Genomic DNA, 12,161 nt, shown 5'->3' on the forward strand with positions numbered 1-12,161 from the left:
CATCATGAAGTTAAACCCTATGCTGACTTAGATCTGACAGGTGTCCTGAAACTATGCACGCCCAAAACAATGCAAAGGTTTTCTTATGCGTGAGGGGGCGGGGGTGTAGCCAGGTAAGGCTGACATTGCTGTCACCTATCTGTGGTTAGCTCTTTGGTAAAAACATATCAAAGTGTTACCCTCTAGGCAAAAATAAGGGCTCTGGCTCCTGGCCTTGGTAAGAGTGGCTTTTTCAGCTGCAGCTTGACCTTGGTTAAAAAGAGTCTCCTAACAGGTGAATGGAAAAGCTGATGCACCTCTCCAAAGCAGACAGCAAATTACCATGGGATCAGGGTTGGAACACTGCTGCCCCCTCCTCCTCTACCAAAGTTCAAATCAGCCCACCCATCTCTGAGGCCCCTGGTACTTGGGAGCTAGTGTCTTCATGGCATTTCTGAACTTTTCACTCCTTTTCAATAGTTTTTTTTGGAAAATTGCCATTTTTAGCTTAGACAACATCCTATGATTAGAAACTGAAATAAAAACATGGACACTTAGCCCAAATTCAGAACCAGTTTTCTTATAGGGGACATTGATTGGGAACATTAAAATCAAGCTCCATAGTGCAGGTTCCATATTTTTTTTCATTTCTTAAAATATATTTTTTATGTTTTAAAGGAACTCTAAATGAAGGGTGATAATGGGGTGGGGAGGGGGGAATCCAAATCAGTTACTGTTGTTTAATGGGAGAAAAGAGAAGGTCGTTCATTGCAAACAATTGCAGAAACAGGGAGCATACTTGGCAGACAGCTCTCCAAGGAGAAGAGAAATGTATTAGAAGTGTCATGAGTTGGCACTCAGCTGTCAGTTCACTGAATAAGGGTGATGACAGCATTTCAGCATTTTTGCTTTAAGAAAAAAACGTTGGTTTCTTAAAACTATGCGGTCTTCTTCTTTTCACATCTCCTAACATGCTACTTCTGTTCAACATAACAGGGAATCAAGGCAGGTTAATTAGCAAGCCACCTGGAAGCTTTCTGCCACATAGGACCACAAGGGAGACCAGAGCAAGCTGAAAAAAAGTATTGCTTGGTTAAGAACGAGAAAACAAACACACAAACAAAAAAAAAAGAAAAAGAAAAAGAAAAATGAGAAGGAAAAAAAAGAATGAGAGATTAACTCAACCAAGTTAGTTTGGTGCCACAGAAATCCCTCCCCTACTCCACGATAGAAAATAAGTGCATCAGACTTAATTATCCAGCCCTGAAAGACATAAACAAGTCTGGGCCGGCAAAGGTTAACTATAGGGCTTTCAAAAACAAGGCAGTATGGTGACATTCACATTTTTTGTATCCCTCAGTGTTGGGTTGTAAACCTTTTAATGGCCCCTTTCTGCATTCTTTTCTCAACTTCCTTATTCCTACTCTTAACAGGGAAGGGGTCCCAGTACACAATGCATACCAAGCAAGTAACTCATGGTGACAAAAGAATTTTAATGTCATATGCAAGACATTCATCCTTTCCTTAAATACCTAGGTTTCTTGACGAGTAAGTCCGGTCAGTCAAATCAAAGGGCAGTTAATGCTTTCATCCCAGCACATCTGAACAGACAGAAGCCGAGGCACCAGGCAAACACTGCAAAGAACTTCCTGTGTTCTTTGAATCAGAGGCCCAAAACTAGCTTTCCAGACTTCTCAGAAATTATTCATCTGTTCCCCACCCCCACCCCTTAAAAGCAACACACTACCACCCAGTGCTGATGCATATTTCATGGATAGGCAACATAGGTTCCAAAATATTTCCTAGTTAAATGCTCTTCATTATTGTTCTTACTCCTAAATTAAGTGCCTCTGTCAGCTCGACCCTTTACCATCCCATCCAGGCTGCTCTGACCCTGCTTGTACTCTGAGGTCCTGCTCAGTTTCACTTACATTTCACTCAGAAGGGCTGGTTATCGTGTCTGATTGAAGAGAAATCCTTTGTGTGAGCTGGGCTACCTCTTCTACACAAGGCCAGTCTCATTGTACCAGAGATGGTCTCTTCTGGCAAATCGAGCACAATGGAAACGAAAGCAAATCTTTTGGATCAGTAACTCTTGAATCAAACTTGAATCTTTAGAAAGTCAAACAAATAAAAAGCCAGGTATGTATAAGTTGTGGAAAAGCTTTTTGCGTTAACAATACAGTGCCTACGTATATAGACGGTATCTACAAACATCCTTAAAAGTGGATGAACCATGTTCCTGAAGGCTGTTTAGAACACAATACTACTCTCTTGCCCAGAGACCAGTGGAAAAGTATTTTGGAGTCAATATGAGTAAGGTTTTCCAAGCTTCTCTTTGTAATTTGGGCCTCTGATTCCTCACACTGGAAATTTCGTGTTTTTTTTTTTTTTTTTTTTTTTAATTTTTATTTATTTTAAGTGTGTTTTTCCAGGACCCATCAGCTCCAAGTCGGGTAGTTGTTTCAATCTAGTTGTGGATGGCGCAGCTCACAGTGGCCCATGCGGGGAATGAAACGGCGACCTTGTAGTTAAGAGCACTGCGCTCTAACCAACTGAGCTAACCGGCCGCCCCTATTTCAGTTCTTTTATTACCTATCTACATATTTTCTAAAGCTAAAATGACTTACCAAGTGGAATTTTGTTGTTATTGATGAATGTCATTGGTCTTCTCCTTCCAGCCACTACAAGCTGATTTCATGACTAAAAACTGGGAAATTTGTTCTTGTCTCTCAGCAAGGGCTGGTTAATTAAGTACTGAATTGAGATTTAAAATGGGGGTGGGGTGTAAACCTAAAAGGATGAAAACTGGAATCCAAGAAGAGATAAACCATGAACAGTTAGTGGTCTCAAGAGAGACAGTTTAGGTCTTCGAGCAGAGGAAAGTCATTACAGGGAAAGATTTGTTCTTTACCTCCTACCTCTGGCAGAGAAGGATATGCAAAAAATTCCAGCAGAAAGCTTTAATGTTAAATTGTTATAAAAATTAACAATAAAGGGTTTCTGTTCATGTTATTTTCAGAATAAACTCTTCCCTTTCTAAAATGATCTGGATTAAGAGAAACCCATTAGTATAGTATCTATGGTCAACCCCATCTTGCAGCAAAGGAAAGGGTGGAATATTCTCTTGAAAGGCTCTTGCTAGCTCTGGATTTTTAGTAACAAGAAGGGCCTTCCTTTGGTGCTCAGAACATGGAAGACAGTAACGTACTTAAGCCAGATCAAATACCAGCAAGTGCTTTTCTATTATAAATGCAAAGAGAGCGCCTCAGTGACTCCTTTCAATGCTCCTCACCCCAAACATGGCGTGATCGTGGAGAAATCCCCTAGAGATTCTAGGTCTTAAATTTTGCAAAATTGGGTTTACCAAAACAGTGATAATCCTACCTTATAAAATCCAGTCATTTGAAATTGCAGCCTTGGTTTTCTGTAACTATTTTCAACCATGCCCTTTTCCTTATCAAATCTACTGATTCCCCCACCAGTTGTTCAGAGTTCAATTGGTTCCAAGGTTTCTATCAGACTGTCCTCCCATCCTCCCACTCCTAACTACCACAGCTGCCCCCGTGTCCTAGCCAACTATTCGCGTATCTCTTGGCACCATTTTCCTTACTCCTCCTGCTGCCTCCACAGCACCCTCCAGACCCACTATGTCTGGAACAGTCTCTCACTTCCATCTGCCAAATTATCTCTTTCCTCTCAATCTTATCATTGCCTCAAAAGCTCGCCTCTCCCAGGAAGCCTTCAAGATTAAGGACTCTTCAGACTACAACAGACCACCTGACATTGATGCTAATGCATCCCAATGTTTGAGACCCAGAATTACCTTTCAGAGATAAGAGGCAATCCCTCTGTGACCAACTAAGGGTGACAGTGGTGGAAGAATACGTTTTTCTAAGAGCGATGGATGACTATGCAAAGAAAAGAGACCATTTCCACAAGCCACCCTTTTTAAAGATTGAAATCCTTTATTCTAATTCCTTCAGATTCTAAGAGTTTCATTTTCATTTATAACCCCTAGATGAAGTCTATTAGCAAGCTGCATGCATCTTTACATCAGTCAAAAAGTTTGAGGAGATACTTCCAACAAAGCATATACTATCTTAATTAGATATTTTGAATGTTGAAAGAATTAAAGAATCAGTCAGCTACTGGAGGTAATTTGTGCAGATCCTGAAGTTATTTCTATTATATATACAACTTTTATTCTAATAGAAATGGGATAACCATGACTCTGAATGTGGCTTCTTATTCTGCAGAAAGGTGTGAGGACCAAGTTTCAGATGTGGTGGGGTTACTCACACTCCTATCTACTGAGTCCCATCTATGAAACTGCTTTACTTTTGTTTTAAAAGGAGCTTTTATTGCAGGTTAGCCTTTCACCATTAAGAAATTAGGGTTCAGGTCTCAATCCAAAGAAAGCTGAGGTTAGTTGCATCATCTCCATCCTCAGGGGCCTGGTATCCTGGGCAACCCGGGGTAAAAACAGGGTGAGTTCAGGACACACGTTAGCAGAGACAGTGCAGCGTGATGAGGCGAGCATCCAACACCCTAAATGTGCTTTAGTTACCAGAATATTTGACACACCCACAAATTAAGTAGCAAAACATTTTAATCCATTAATTCTAAAAATAACATAGACATTGTATATCCGGTGCTACCTCCTCAAGAGTCTACTGCAGATTAGACAGACTGCAAAGTACAAAGCCAGACATTAAAGTTAAAGGTGCAGTTTGGGACAAGACCATCATGAGGAGATTTTCCTCCCCTTTGCTCCTACATATAAATTGTCAGCTTAAAAAATCCTCAGAAGGAAATCGAAAGCTTTCTCATGCTCTATTACCTTCCTCCATATTTTAAATCTGTCTGTAATGTTTGAAGGCAAAACAGATCATTAGAACAGCTAACCTGTCAAGTACAAGGATCTGAGCTGGACTCCTGGGCCTAAAGACTGGTTCTATTTCTACCAACACTGTGATGTGAGGTACTATGGTTCTTGTTTTAGTTACAAGGTGCTAGGAATGAATGCCCACTCACATTTAATAATAGCTTATCTAGCACATAACTCTGCAGCACAATACCAAAAACAGGAGTGTTTTAAAGCAGGGTGGAGAATAAAGTCGACATTAATACAACGTAAGGTTTCCTTTGTTCGTCCCTTCTTTTTACAATGAGAATTCAGCTCAAAAACGAAACTCTCCAGAACGCCCACACTGTCCACGGGCCCCCCACATTCCAATCTTGTGATTTCAGACCCCACGCGTTTAGAGCCTCAGGCTTTAGTGATGTATCCTTCTCGAATGAGGAAATCATAGATTTTCCGGGTTTTGTTCACGTCTATCTTGATGAGGGCCCTTGCCTGTGCCAGTCTCAAGCCTCCTTGCTTGTTACATTCGTTCAATAGAGCAGATTTGTATTCTAAATAGGCTCCTGGGACCAACCTCACCATCTGACAGAGCTGTAAGACATGGCAAATTTAATAAACATTAACATCTGTTATTCTCATAATTTAACCCAGCAGGTATAGCTAAAATAAAATTTAAGAAGTGACATCAACCTCCAACTATTTATAGGAGCTATTGGGTGGCTGTACAACATTCCATTTAGTCTCTTCTTTGGAGGGAATACTCACTAAAGACAGACTCTCAGGAAGAGAGAGCCAGGGTATGATGCTGGGAGAGCCTTTAGCACGTGTCGGCTGGCTCACCTGGGTTTGTCAGGGAAAACAAGCGTGAGTCCTGAGGAGCAGCTGGGGCAGAGGCCCAGCGCATTCCAGCACAGCCAGTCAGGGAAGAGCCCCAGGCACAGGGGGGCGGGGGTGCAGACACATGGATTCCCAAATGTGAATCATTACTTTTAGTATCAGCATAAAGTAGCAGTTCCTGCTTTTGTGATTACGTTTCCTACTTTGGTGGGAGAAGAGATATAGAGACCTTGCTAAGAGAGGCCATTTTAGTTGCTAAAAATCGAGAGCTACCTCAATTCCAGGTCACTTATCATTATCTACCAATGGGCACTCTGAGGTCACCCTTTTGTGGGTAAGGATAAAAACTGCTTGAAACTCCGAGCAATTCAGTACTTGCATCAAAATGGCTGTGACCTTTGTTAGCAATACTTGGATATAACATAAACTTCCTTCTACTTCCAAACTAATCTTTGCTATTCCTAGTGGATAAAATAAAAGACTAATACTAGCTCCTATTCCTTGACTCTTCTTTACTCTCTGACCTGAACAATGGTACAACACGGCAGATGGGGCCCCTGATCTTGGGAACTATAAAAGGAGCATGTGAGGATCAAAAGAGGAATCAGAGCCACGGCACATTCTTTTCAAAATGCTTGGTGGTGACTCTGTTAAGGTTGGATTTAATTTTAAAAGTAATATGAAGACTGATGATTACAATGGAAAAGTGGGTCGTGCTATTTTTAAATCAAATTAAAGTGTGACTATATAAGATGAAAAATTCCCTTCTTTAAGCTTATGAACATGCTAGGGAGACAATTCAAAAAAATCTTTCAAGTGATGGTTATACTGTTGTAAAAAGTGTAGAACAACTTAAAGTGACCATTCTAATAGGCAATTATCAGTTTCAAATACAAGTTATTTCAGGTTTATAAAAAATTAATTTCCTTGACATAAGGCACTTAATAAAGTATCTGGTACGTGGTAAATGCTCCATAAATGACAGTTGCTAATTAGATTTACACATCATGTGTTCATCAGAAGGCAAATGGTGGCAAGGGGATAAGGAAAGGAGTTCTTTGAAACCTACTGAGGTTAGCTCTGTAATGTTTAGACTTCTAGGATAGACTAGAACTATACGAATGTTAGATAAGCAGAACAAAATGGGTTTGATCCTGCAATGCGTTTCTAATGACAATTCAATGAATTAGCAGCCCCTACTTTCTTTCCTCTAGCTCCCCTTTTTGTTACCTCCTTTTCTTTTTCATTCAGCTTCTCTGTGCCAGGGAGGCCAGTGAGGTTCAAGGGTGGTGCACTTCGTCTACCTGTAGACACAGACAGAAAAGGGCATGTATTTCACAGCATTGACAATTCCTCAGGTGTAAAGTATGACAACATTCACTACCGCCAGGCCTGCTAGGTACAAGATTACTATATCCCGCTGTAGGAAATCTCTTACTATCACCTCAGGCCCCAGCTTAACTAGCGATGTGGGCACCACAACGTTCCCTTGAAAATAAAAATGGTAATTCGTGTGCCCTTTGCTCTGCTAAAATGTACATACAATCACACATACCTTAGCATCAAACGCGACTACATACCACAGCAGTTATCACCCATTTCTTCCTAACCCCATACAAGATTCTAAAACCTAAAGCCCAGATGGCATCCAGTTAAGAAAGGTCACACTACCTGTCTTGACAGCTGATGAATGGAAATAACAACTCGGCAGGAGAGATATTTCCTAACCGTTGCCTCTCTGCCAGCAGTACAAGGCAAACACAGTAATTAACCAAGTACCATTTGCCTTCAGATCAAAGGCAGACTGTTAGGCCAGCAAAAGGCCCTTCTTATTTATTATGTGAGGGAATATCTGTTCCTTCCAAAGTAGCCCTGTTTACCTGAAAGATCCACACAGAGGAACAATGAGCCATTATATAGCAAAGTAGAGGCTAAGGTGAAATCACATTCCTGAGAAACAAACCCAAGTACAAGGACACTGCCCAGGATGGGAAGCGTGATGTGCACAATTTTTCAGTTTTGTTTTGACTGTTTGAGATTACTGTTCAGTTGGGGGTGGATGGGCTGAGTTAAGCAAAAGAAAGTGTAGAATAATATATTAACAGTTTTATGGGGGCTGTCTTTTAGGTGGTGGAGAGAAAGGGGAGGGACTGTTATAGACTGTTCTGCTAGAAAACATGCTTCTGTGTAACATCAACAGAAGGGATAAGGGCTTCTTCATAACCTACAGGCCTAGCCTTACCCTAAAAGGTCAAAGAGGGAGACGAAAATAATTTGATGCCTCAGCAACGTTCCCAGAGGCTAAATTACAAGGATCCAGGTTTCTAACTTTGCGCACTGCCTTACGACCAACTCAGAACCTGAGGAGGAGCAAGGGGTCTTCTCAGCCTAAATACAGGGGAGAGGAAGTAACTAGCACCAGCGGAGGAAGCAACAAAGAATAAGTGAGTGCAGATCGTTCAGAAAACATAAACACCAAAGTTGCATGGTCACATTAGTTAATTTTAATTAGCTAGTAGTAAGTTAGTTGTATTTCTGTTCTTAGATTGGGGTGGGAGGAGTTGGAAGTAAGAAACTTATAAAATAAAATTTGTACTTTGCTGTTTTTTTGTTTTTTTTATTTTTATTGGGTAACTGTTTTTTCCAGGACCCATCAGCTCCAAGTCAAGTTGTCCTTCAATCTAGTTGTGGAGGGTGCAGCTCAACTCCAAGTCTAGTTGCCATTTTCAATCTTTAGTTGCAGGGGGCGCAGCCCACCATCCTCTATGTGGGAACTGAACTGGCAACCTTGTTGTTAAGAGCTCCCACTCTAACCAACTGAGCCATCCAGCCGCCCATACTTTGCTGTCTTGGCTACTCCCTAAAAGACTCTCTTTTCTTCTCTAAGTACTAAGAAACAATTATTTGAAACAAAGGAATAAATGGGGGGGGGGGGGGGAAGCATCATCCCTATGTGGTCTTTTCTGAGTCCTAGAGAGACGAGAATGGGATCACAGGTCTGTTGTTCCAACTTTCCAAAGAATGGTAAAACTGCAATGGGTCATTTCTTAGGCTAGTCTGTTTGCAATCAATAGAGTGGTCTGTATGTTCTGATTAGGGGAAGTGGCTAATCTACCATATGGATCAGGGATGAACGATAACCAAGAGAACAGGCAAAGAAATACCGCAATCTTGGAACAGAGCTCTATAACTAATACGGCCCCAAATTACCAGGTGCTGATTACCAAACACCAAGAATAACGTATAGCATATGGCTTAATACAGCTCTGTAAACTAATCTGAAAATAGGACATAACCAAAGAGGTAAAGCTAAGAAACAGAAATACCTTAAGGAGAAATCCTTGCCTTTCTGGCAAGTAACATACCTCTTTGCTCATATAGGATACAAAGGCTTTAATTTATCCCCTTAGAGACAAATCTCATAATCTGTGGTAGATGAAACACAGTAAACTGCCCACAGACGTGGGTGAAATAAAGAACCCTCCTCTCTGGAATCTGTCCTTCTCGTCTCTGCACTACCCCTCATGACAGTCCTTGTCTGGCCATGAAGATTCTGAAAACTTGCTGATGTTTACAAACTGGGACAACACATAATTTCCATCACTCTGCCTAGGAACCCTGATCCCACATGGTGGGGAGGAACTGCTGGGTCACCACAATCCCTAGAACGAAAACTTCACAAAGACTTGCTGCGGCCTGAGAAATAATTACCTGAATTCGAAGCCATCGGAACAGAAGGACTCAGGCCAGAATCACTACAATGAAGAAGAGGAATTTAAACTTACATCACACCAAAGAAAGCAATTTCCAAAAGCCCGTGTGGGAATGGGTGCCATTTATCAGGTCGGTTACTTTGAACACACGTAATGAGGGAGACAGCACATGTTTTACAGGCTATCCCACTAGGCTAACCAGAAAAGGACATCTGTTCTGCAGGGGAAATCACTTGGGTATGTGAAGAGCTCTTAGCCCGGAACATCATGGAGACCACTCATGGGGTAACGAACATGGTTCTCCAATGGAAATCATACCAATAGATACGGAGGAAGAGAGAAGACATGGGTGGAGGGAATTTACTTATTTTTAAAAGTAAGATCAAAGTAGCAAAGCAGGATTCTAGGAGGCCAGGTGTTTCTCTAAACTGTCAGTACTGCACTGTATCTGAGAGAGACTGCTAACATTTTCTGAATTCTTCTAGCTATCCAATTATTATTACTCTGTCATCTAGGGGAGGGTGCCCATGGATATGTCTGAGAATACCTGTAAAGGCCAAAAGGATGCTCCTTCACCCGGACTAATGACTCACATGTCAGCTTGTCGGCGGAGCCACTGCTGGCAAGCACTGCTGTCCTGGATGTACTGGAGCACTTCAGAAAGCATGGTGCGCTTCAGGCGCTCCTCCTCTCGCGTCTTCTTGAGGTGATCATAGGTTCTGGCACCTGGGTTGGAAAACACACCCCAACTGCAATGATAATGCAGAGCTAACAGAAAGGTTTCCTGACTGACCAGCAAACAGTTGGTGTTTTTTCGGTTTCCTTTGCAAAACTGCTACCACAATTATTTTTCCAAGAGCAAAATAGATTTCCCCTAGTTTGAAATCCCTTTTTTGAAAAGAAAACAAAAATATTTGTATTCCTTTTCTACCTTTAATAAATTGGGGGAGGGACCCAAAATAGAAAAAAATACAAAGAAAGTACGAGTCACTCATATTTTCACCCCTAAAAGTAACTGATGTTTAATATTGTCATATTTGCTTCCTGTTCTATTTTTTTCTATCTATATATTTTTGAAGTCACACAAGTACTATGAGCATACACTCTTCCTTAAAAAGCAAATAGAAACACAAATACAAATAAGTCCTCATTGACCAGTATTGTTCCTTTCCCCCTTTCCCAGAGGCAACGAATATCAGGTAACCAAAGCCTGGTACTAGAGTCTTTATATGCATATTGCTAAACAAAAGGTGCATGGTGTTTTCTACATGTTAACAAAGGTAGCCGGAATCCAGAATGCCGCACCAGTGGGTTTCATGGAGCCCAGGAACACCATGAAAACATCTCAGCGCTTACTGTGAAGAGCAAGGGCACCACCACATACGGGTGGTCCTGGGTGCTATCCATGACCTGAACTGAACCATGTGCCTTCAAACAAAGTAGTTCCACTTTTATCTTGTTTACAGATTAGGGCACCACACAAAATTTTCTCTTGAAAATGATTTCCATAGTTAAAAATAAAGAACCATTATACTAGGCTAAACTTAACACCCACAAGCTATTTCTTGTGGGTACTGGGTGATCACTTTCAACCAACAGGAAGATGGACAAAATGCTAAAGATCATTCCAACAGTAACCACAAAACAACAGGAACTGCCATGTACTGAGGATTTACCGTGTGCCTAGTACTGTGCTATGTTTTCATGTGTTATCTCTATTTTATCTTCATACTAATTCTAAGAGACTTGGAAAATTGAAACTGGAACCTAATTACAGGTCTGGTAAGCAAGAGAGCCAGAATCCAAACCCACGCTGTCCAAGTCTAGCTCTTAACTACTATAATACTCTGCCCTCCCTTATGACCTGGCTATAGTGCAACTCTCTCTTAATCACTTTAAACTTTAGTTTCTTCATTACATGAAAATAACAATACCTATCTTATAAGTTTGTTATGAGAATTACATGACAGGATCCAGGTGAAATGCGTGGCGCTGGGCCTGGTGCCTGGTAAACTGCTTCTGTGAGATGTTAGCTGCTGTTAATATAATTAATGTCACAACCTCAAGTAACTGGGATGTAAGCACGTAGAGCTAGCTGAAGCTTGGTGAGTGAGAATGATCAGATGATGCGTCACTAAATTTTAAAAGGCTGAGGCTAAAATTTAGAATACAAAATCCCTTTTTTTAGAGGCCACAGCAGAATCCTAAATTTAAAGCAGCGCCTCTCTTTTCTTTTTGTTATAACTTTCATTTTACCTCAGGTAATCCATATAATGGTATTTATAAGAACTAAATAGATGAAACTTTACTGGAAGGATCAAAAACTCATTCTGAAAAAGAAAAGCTTGTTATAAAAAAATCTACACTTGGGGGAATTATCACTTTGTGACGGGTGTAAATGTCTAATCATTATGTTGTTTTGTACACCTGAAACTAATACAAAAAATGAAAGAAAAAAAATCCACATTGCCTCAAACAGAGACGTCTTCTATGTGTTTGGAAGACATTTTTCCCCTGATATAGCGTGTAGTACTTACTACAGAAATTGGTAATGCCTGCTGTCCTGTATTCCTGGAGCCTCTTGATTTCCCTTCGGAGTTCAAATTCCACTGTTTATCCCAAAAAGAACAGAGAAAAATTGGAAAAACAAAATCAACATCAATGAGCACTTCTGCTGTTGACTCTGATTTCAGTAATTCTGCCTTATATAATGAAAGCCTGGGGGTGCCATTTGGGGAATCCTATTTGTTGGTAACATCTCATTA

General features: G+C 40.9%; 1 protein-coding gene across 1 annotated transcript in view; it reads right to left on the reverse strand.

Moving 5' to 3' along the window:
* Positions 1-3,925: 3,925 nt before the first annotated feature.
* TADA2A (transcriptional adaptor 2A) overlaps positions 3,926-12,161 on the reverse strand; it is a 40,034-nt gene continuing 31,798 nt past the window's right edge. Inside the window, exons 12-16 of the mRNA XM_019732528.3 lie at positions 11,934-12,005; positions 9,990-10,122; positions 9,395-9,438; positions 6,914-6,987; positions 3,926-5,437 (exon numbers count right to left, since the gene is read on the reverse strand). Coding sequence (XP_019588087.1) covers positions 5,252-5,437; positions 6,914-6,987; positions 9,395-9,438; positions 9,990-10,122; positions 11,934-12,005 — 509 coding nt within the window. The 3' untranslated portion in view covers positions 3,926-5,251. The remainder of the gene's footprint in view (positions 5,438-6,913; positions 6,988-9,394; positions 9,439-9,989; positions 10,123-11,933; positions 12,006-12,161) is intronic.

This window comes from Rhinolophus sinicus, chromosome 12 (genome assembly GCF_057876585.1).
Source record: "Rhinolophus sinicus isolate RSI-liver-muscle chromosome 12, RSI-T2T, whole genome shotgun sequence".
Lineage (NCBI taxonomy): Eukaryota > Metazoa > Chordata > Mammalia > Chiroptera > Rhinolophidae > Rhinolophus > Rhinolophus sinicus.